Raw genomic sequence first — 8,926 nt, 5'->3', positions numbered from 1 at the left:
ACTGCTGAGTGGCAAGTTGAGAGTTCTATTGTAGATTTGTTTAGAAATGTCCTGTACTGTGCACAATATCAAGATCAGCCTTGACAAATGTCCCGACCACTATCTTTTCACAAACCTCAAGCTTTGCTGCATTATATGAGAAAAAAATGGCTTCAGGCACACAATATAACCTCATTAAGTTAAACCCCATAGGAGTTGAAATAAATCAGGTTACTCACATCCAGAATATTAAAATAGTGATTGAAATTCCCAGCCAAACCCTCTGCGAGTATACCACACTTCAATAATCTATTCCAGGAGGTCATGGGAGCGCTCATAAATTAGCTTGTGAGGTGAACATGTCTACCCAGGGAATCAACTACATCTTAACAATGTTTGTATCGTTCAATTAACCAGCAATGGCTTGTTGCACAACAACACAACAGTTTAGTTTTATTGTTAGTTGTGATGTGGGACCTCAAATAAAGCAATATATGAGGATTTGCTTTACAATCCTGAATTGTTCCAAAGTTCATTCAAAGTTGTTCACATGAATAAAATGAAGAAACAGGCTCTAGAATGGAATGTGAATACTAAATGGGAATAAATAACAGAATTCAAACTCGGTGATGTAAATGTGTTGGCACTTTACATGTCATTCTGTGACATTTAATCTCATTTCTTTAATGTGTTATGCAGTGGTGATTTCACACTACAGATACCCCCCCCCCTTGAAAAAATGTGATCAACAAAGCGCAGATCTCTGGTGACAGTCCCTGGCACTGGTGTGGATCCTATAGACCTGGCTCAGGGACGCACAAGATGCGCACTCGGCGCTACAGCTTGGGAGGAGCTTCGGGATTTTACCCCCTTGTTTTTGTGTTTTACGCCGCTCTCTGGTGAAGACCCGTTTGCAAAAGGAGATATAGTGGGGAAAGGTGAGTCCATTAATGTGTGTCTCCCGTAATTTTGGATTATAAATGAATATTTCTTGGCTTCTTCAGTGACACAATTGTGTATCCCCGAAGAGAAAGATATACAGCATTGTGTTCTTCTGCGCAGCGTTACCTGTAGTTGATGAAATTGTTAGCCTGTATGTGCGTAATTTGGAGATGAGAGTAGCATTTGAAAAGTGTCTCAATTACGTACTGACTATTTGTGTTGGAGGCAAAGGATTTGCACCTGTTTTTGGGTGAATAAGCCTTGAGAGCTCACTTGGAGATATTTGAATGTGCGCTTTTCACTAAATCAAAGTGGCGACAAATTACGCACGGCCGAAGCATCATGGCATATTTGATTGGGAATTGGATACCTCTTCATAATTTGATGTCAGCGCGTAGAGTTCACAAGTAGTCGGTCCAATTGTTGATTGTTGTTTTTTGTTGTTGTTATTTTTGTGTATGATAACATATTCCTAAATGGCACGAGTTTGTCTCAAATCATGGATTACCATCACCGATGAGAAAGGGTGTTCTGACTAATGACATGTCGCCTGTAGCTGCTGTGTGACTGTCTGCTGTGACAGAGGATTCAGGCGGGCAGTGAATGCCTTTTTGGTTAATTGGCACTGCAACACTGTAAATGTCATTACCACCATTTAGTCCCTGTGGTTTCCAAGTTATCCTGCGAGTCATTTCATGACTCACATTTGATTTAAATTACATTAAATTACATTACAGATTATATATCTATGATTACTTTCCTCTCCTGAAGGCAAACACCTGCTATTTTATATTGTCTACTTAAATCTTAAAGAGCACATAGACTGTATGAATGGTTTTACACCAGTTTAGAGACACATTACACATGCACACTCTCTCACTCATACACACACACACACACACACACACACACACACACACACACACACACACACACACACACACACACACACACACTTTTTGTCAAAGACCTTTTGCTGCTTGCAGATAAGACAATATGATCCATGTAGCATTTAAACAGATTTGACATTAAAGCAACCCAACAATGCAGCAAATAACATGTATGCCCTAATTTTCACAATAAAATATTCAATTGCAAATAAACTATTGAAAAAAACTAAGATTTCAGTTAACTTTAGTGTGTCTGATAGTCTGTGATAAAATAGGCTACACGATCCCAGAGCAACCAAAGAGTGTCTGTTACCAAAGAGATGACCTCTAAGTAAATGTTTCACAGTTTGTCTCAGTAGTTCTTGAATAGAACTTTAAAAATCGAGTGTTGAATATGCAAAGTTGATTCAGACAAGCGCTTAAAAACTACAAGTGTCCAGTTTCTAGCACTAAAAAAAGAGTATTGTGAATATGGTGAAAGCCTCTCGGTTGACGCAGATGCCACTCAATGTAATTAGCATTCATCTGCTTACAGAGGATGCAGAGATTTAGCAGTTACTTACGAGTCAAACATTGAGAGTAGTTATCATACATCCCATGACCAAAATGTTCCCTCTGTATTCAGCAGTAGCTCTCAGCCTGTCTCAGGTAAATTGTCAGAAATGTCAAGATAATGACCTATAGAAAGTACTGAAAAAAGAGATACTAACACACGGTTGTGTAACATGGACCTGCACTGATCTTTCTCTTCGCAAATTAGGCATACCACTAAATATTCCTTTTATGAGATGCCGACTGTGTGTGAGAGCAGTCGGCGGCTCTAATGATGCAGCTTTGTTCTGTCTGACTCCTCCTGATTACATTGCTTCCCTCATCAATTTCCTTTAGTCTTTATAATGACACAGGTGTTTGTGTCCTTTGGAAAAAAAACTGCATGCTGTAACCAAACAAATACTTTTACCCAGGTCCCCGGGGAAACATTTTCAATATAAATAGCTCTAGGTATTATTATATTCCTTTAGGTAGCAACATGGTCTGTTTTTTGGGAGTGTTTGGAATGAGCGTGTACAAAGACATCTGATTTTCTTTTGCTCATCATCTGTTACTGAGACACGCATTTCCATTTTCTTTGCTTTTCAGAACACCCACTTCCCTAAATGCAATGTTGGGCAATCGTTCTATTAATAAGGCTCCATGCATTAGAACATTCTCATAACTTCTAAATGAAACTGTTTTATTTCTCTAAAGTTGAATAAAAATAGATTTAATAACAGTATGACATTTACAATGATAACTACCCTTTCCAAGTGATACGAAGAGAATAATGAAATAGGTGAGGCGTCTGATCTGTTTAGTCAGATTTCATTAGAGGTTGGATTTTGTCAAAGCCTTTGCAGTTCTTTCTTTGCTGAGAAGGAGAATTGATTACAGACAGTATTGTATAGCATAAGGAGAGGGAGATAATGGGCCAGGAGATATTCAGGAGGTCAAAATAACAGCACACTACCAACGAGACCCAAAGTTTTCTGGCTTTGTCATGTGTTCAATGAAAGCGATGGGAAGCAAGTGAGGGATCATGCCACTACACATGGGCACATGGCACACCCTCCTGGTGAAGACAAGTGACTGGTGTACCTGACAGTGGTGTTGGCAGTGACAAGAGATGCAGAATTGGAGAGACAAGTGTGAAATAGATAAATGAACACCTCAAGCCTCTGCACAATGACTGCCTTTATCGTTTTCTTTTCCTAACTTGTTAGGAGTACTATTCTGCCCGGCTTGTGTCAGAAACAATTTTCAATTTCTCTCCTCAGGTGTCGCCACATCCTCGATCTGACATCTACCGCTAAAATGAGCCCACCAGACACACGCAACACCACAAGCGAAGGGGAGGCTGGTGAACTGAACTACAGCACAGGCTTGCACCCACCTGGTTTCCACACTGACATCACCAAGCATCTCGGAGTCCAGATCACCTTGATCGCAGCGTATTCCCTAATCATTCTGCTGGGGCTGCTGGGAAACGCTCTTGTCATCTACATGATTATTCGCTACAGGAACATGCGAACGGTGACCAACTTCTTCATAGCTAACCTGGCCCTGGCAGACCTCCTGGTGGACACTCTCTGCTTGCCCTTCACTCTGGTTTACACTCTGCTAGATGAGTGGAAGTTTGGACTTGTGTTGTGTCACATGGTGCCATTCGCCCAGGCCTTGAGTGTGCACGTATCCATCCTGACCCTGACTATCATCGCTCTGGAGCGATACCGCTGCATCGTCTTCCACCTTGGCCGGCGCCTCACGTGGCACTGCAGCTTCCTCATAATGGCATTAACCTGGACTATGTCTGCTGTCCTGGCAGCTCCCTTGGCCATCTTCAGAGAGTACCGCCATGAGGAGATCCCTTCCATCAACCTGCGCATCGCCGTCTGCTCTGAGAAGTGGCCCCACGGGACCAGCAGGGACGGAGTGATCTACAGCCTCTCCATGCTGCTCCTACAGTACATTCTTCCTTTGGCCATCATCAGTTACGCGTACATCTGCATCTGGGTCAAACTGAAGAATCACATCAGCCCGTCCAGCCGCAACGACAGCATCAACCGCCGCAAAAAGACCACCAAGATGTTGGCCCTGGTGGTGGTGGTGTTTGCCATCTGCTGGCTGCCGTTCCACGTGTTTCAGCTGGCCAGTGATCTGGACCTGGTGCTCAGGTTTAAGGAGTACAAACTGATATACACAGTGTTCCACATTATAGCCATGGGTTCGACTTTTACCAACCCTCTCCTGTATGGGTGGATGAATAAAAACTACAGGAATGGCTTCCTCATGGTCTTCCGTTGTGAGGATAAGCCAGAAGCCTTCCACCCCGAGGGCTCGTTCAGGACACGGTCCACAAGAAGGCTGACTCTGAATGGTCGTAATGGCGGACAACCTCCCACTGCTGTATGAGATTAACACAATTTAAGAAAAGTCTGAACACACTGACCACACACATCTGGTTTGTGGTGCTTGTGGTTAAAAAGAAGCCTTTTGACTTTAATGGCCTGTTCTTGAGTATCTACTGGACTTGAGAGGGCTCAAAGCTTTGCATGCCAATTGCTTTATGTAAGGCTCTTCTTTCCTTTGTGAATGGTACTAGTGATATACCATCTGTGGAAGCTTTTCAAATATGTGTTTAAAATGTTTACTTGGCAGTTAATTAACTAAGTACAATGTATAATGTGTCTACTTGTTGGTAAGTGATGTCCAATTATTTATGCTCTCCACTGCATAAATCGCCTGAGGCTGGTGTTGTGTTTATTCTTACTAAAGTTGAATATTGTGACTGTGTGAACAAGTTTAATTTTTCACACTTGTTTTTTTACTTGTTGGCAATTCAAAACATTTGTATGATTTTCTCTCAATTAATCCATAGCTGGGTTTTGGATGGATTAATTCCAATGACCTCACAGAGTAACATTCAATCGTCATCCAAGGAAACCAAAGGAGGCGATTATCTGTCCAACCACAAAGTTAATTGTGTTGACCTGGCAACCAGCTGTTCATAATTAGATGGGCCAGCAGGACTCTCTGTCCAAAGGAATGAGATCGAAAAAGGGAGAGTTCTTGATATCGATATCATATAATGGGTGCAGCTGCTTTGAGGATATGTAAAAAAAAAAAAGGAGGGACGGGGATTTGGAAGAAGACGAAACATACAATTCCATACTCAGCTGCCAAAGTGCCCTTTGTTGGTGGCTTTTCAATAATTAACAAGGGAACATTAATCAATCACTCAACCACAATATATGTGCCTCTGGGAACCGATATTGACCCCCCTCTGAACACATTACTCCCAGAGTTGAGTTTCCCATCAGGAGAAATTATGTTTTGTGTTTCAAATAAACAGGCTGTGGCTTGGATAAAGCTAGGATAAGTGGATTGAAGGGTGAAGAGTTTGGTAAAAGTCAGATCCTGTCGGGAGTATTACAAAATGTATTAAACACTGACACCACATAAAAAATACTCAAAACTTGTCGGGGTTGTAGTTGGGGTGCATGTACTCTCCATACTTAATGTAATACAGGAAGATAAACGTAAACTCACTGAACCTGAAGGCTGGAAAATCCATCTACAGACGGACAGGAATTCATACTTTACATGAGTTTCTTCAAGTAAGGGCCTCTGGACTCATAATAACAAGTTTACTTGTGTTTTCATGAAAACATGATACTTTCATCACTTTTAGATGCATTTACAGCTTTTCTGCTGCACAAAAGTCGTTTCAGCCTTAAAATACCCCAAAAGTGTCTTTTCTGACAGGAATTCATACTTTACATGAGTTTCTTCAAGTAAGGGCCTCTGGACTCATAATAACAAGTTTCCTTGTGTTTTCATGAAAACATGATACTTTCATCACTTTTAGATGCATTTACAGCTTTTCTGCTGCAAAAAGACGTTTCAGCCTTAAAATACCCCAAAAGTGTCTTTTCTGACAGGAAACCATACTTTACATGAGTTTCTTCAAGTAAGGGCCTCTGGACTCATAATAACAAGTTTACTTGTGTTTTCATGTAAATGCATCACTTTTAGATGCATTTACAGCTTTTCTGCTGCAAAAAGACGTTTCAGCCTTAAAATACCCCAAAAGTGTCTTTTCTGACAGGAATTCATACTTTACATGAGTTTCTTCAAGTAAGGGCCTCTGGACTCATAATAACAAGTTTACTTGTGTTTTCATGATAACATGTTCATCACTTTTAGATGCATTTACAGCTTTTCTGCTGCAAAAAGACGTTTCAGCCTTAAAATACCCCAAAAGTGTCTTTTCTGACAGGAATTCATACTTTACATGAGTTTCTTCAAGTAAGGGCCTCTGGACTCATAATAACAAGTTTCCTTGTGTTTTCATGAAAACATGATACTTTCATCACTTTTAGATGCATTTCCGGCTTTTTTGCTCACAAAAGTCGTTTCAGCCTGAAAATACCCCAAAAGTGTCTTTTCTGACAGGAATTCATACTTTACATGAGTTTCTTCAAGTAAGGGCCTCTGGACTCATAATAACAAGTTTACTTGTGTTTTCATGAAAACATGATACTTTCATCACTTTTAGATGCATTTACAGCTTTTCTGCTGCAAAAAGACGTTTCAGCCTTAAAATACCCCAAAAGTGTCTTTTCTGACAGGAATTCATACTTTACATGAGTTTCTTCAAGTAAGGGCCTCTGGACTCATAATAACAAGTTTACTTGTGTTTTCATGAAAACATGATACTTTCATCACTTTTAGATGCATTTACAGCTTTTCTGCTGCAAAAAGACGTTTCAGCCTTAAAATACCCCAAAAGTGTCTTTTCTGACAGGAAACCATACTTTACATGAGTTTCTTCAAGTAAGGGCCTCTGGACTCATAATAACAAGTTTACTTGTGTTTTCATGTAAATGCATCACTTTTAGATGCATTTACAGCTTTTCTGCTGCAAAAAGACGTTTCAGCCTTAAAATACCCCAAAAGTGTCTTTTCTGACAGGAATTCATACTTTACATGAGTTTCTTCAAGTAAGGGCCTCTGGACTCATAATAACAAGTTTCCTTATGTTTTCATGTAAATGCATCACTTTTAGATGCATTTACAGCTTTTCTGCAGTAAAAAGACGTTTCAGCCTTAAAATACCCAAAAGTGTATTTTCTTACAGGAAATTCATACTTTACATGAGTTTCTTCAAGTAAGGGCCTCTGGACTCATAATAACAAGTTTACTTGTGTTTTCCATGAAAACATGATACTTTCATCACTTTTAGATGCATTTACAGCTTTTCTGCTGCAAAGAGCGTTTCAGCCTTAAAATACCCAAAATTGTCTTTTCTGACAGGAATTCATACTTTACATGAGTTTCTTCAAGTAAGGGCCTCTGGACTCATAATAACATTTCATGAAAACATAATACTTTCATCACTTATAGATGCATTTCCAGCTTTTTTGCTCACAAAAGTTGTTTCAGCCTGAAAATACCCCAAAAGAGTTTCTTTTCTGACGGGTCCATACTTTACATGAGTTTCTTTAGTAGGGCCTCTGGACTAATAATAACAGAATTTAAGACCGTGTTTTCATGTAAATGCATCACTTTTAGATGCATTTACAGCTTTTCTGCTGCAAAAAGACGTTTCAGCCTTAAAATACCCCAAAAGTGTATTTTCTGACAGGAAACCATACTTTACATGAGTTTCTTCAAGTAAGGGCCTCTGGACTCATAATAACAAGTTTCCTTGTGTTTTCACGAAAACATGATACTTTCATCACTTTTAGATGCATTTACAGCTTTTCTGCTGCAAAAAGACGTTTCAGCCTTAAAATACCCCAAAAGTGTCTTTTCTGACAGGAAACCATACTTTACATGAGTTTCTTCAAGTAAGGGCCTCTGGACTCATAATAACAAGTTTACTTGTGTTTTCATGTAAATGCATCACTTTTAGATGCATTTACAGCTTTTCTGCTGCAAAAAGACGTTTCAGCCTTAAAATACCCCAAAAGTGTCTTTTCTGACAGGAATTCATACTTTACATGAGTTTCTTCAAGTAAGGGCCTCTGGACTCATAATAACAAGTTTACTTGTGTTTTCATGCATGACATTTAGATGCATTTACAGCTTTTCTGCTGCAAAAAGACGTTTCAGCCTTAAAATACCCCAAAAGTGTCTTTTCTGACAGGAAATCATACTTTACATGAGTTTCTTCAAGTAAGGGCCTCTGGACTCATAATAACAAGTTTCCTTATGTTTTCATGTAAATGCATCACTTTTAGATGCATTTACAGCTTTTCTGCTGCACAAAAGACGTTTCAGCCTTAAAATACCCCAAAAGTGTCTTTTCTGACAGGAAACCATACTTTACATGAGTTTCTTCAAGTAAGGGCCTCTGGACTCATAATAACAAGTTTCCTTGTGTTTTCATGAAAACATGATACTTTCATCACTTTTAGATGCATTTACAGCTTTCCTGCTGCAAAAAGACGTTTCAGCCTTAAAATACCCCAAAAGTGTCTTTTCTGACAGGAATTCATACTTTACATGAGTTTCTTCAAGTAAGGGCCTCTGGACTCATAATAACAAGTTTCCTTGTGTTTTCATGAAAACAT

General features: G+C 39.6%; 1 protein-coding gene across 1 annotated transcript; it reads left to right on the top strand.

The window, feature by feature from the left end:
• Nucleotides 1-842: 842 nt before the first annotated feature.
• Nucleotides 843-5,935, top strand: npy7r (neuropeptide Y receptor Y7). The gene is made up of 2 exons (XM_054597926.1): nt 843-917; nt 3,626-5,935. The coding sequence occupies exon 2, from the start codon at nt 3,663-3,665 to the stop codon at nt 4,758-4,760; it is 1,098 nt and encodes a 365-aa protein (XP_054453901.1). The 5' UTR covers nt 843-917; nt 3,626-3,662; the 3' UTR covers nt 4,761-5,935.
• The last annotated feature ends 2,991 nt before the right edge of the window (nt 5,936-8,926 follow it).

This window comes from Anoplopoma fimbria, chromosome 4, assembly GCF_027596085.1.
Source record: "Anoplopoma fimbria isolate UVic2021 breed Golden Eagle Sablefish chromosome 4, Afim_UVic_2022, whole genome shotgun sequence".
NCBI lineage: Eukaryota > Metazoa > Chordata > Actinopteri > Perciformes > Anoplopomatidae > Anoplopoma > Anoplopoma fimbria.
This window is presented reverse-complemented; position numbering and strand designations above follow the sequence as displayed.

Excerpts from the sequence above, each read along its gene's own strand:
- npy7r (XM_054597926.1), top strand. The coding sequence starts at position 3,663 with ATGAGCCCACCAGACACACGCAACACCACAAGCGAAGGGGAGGCTGGT.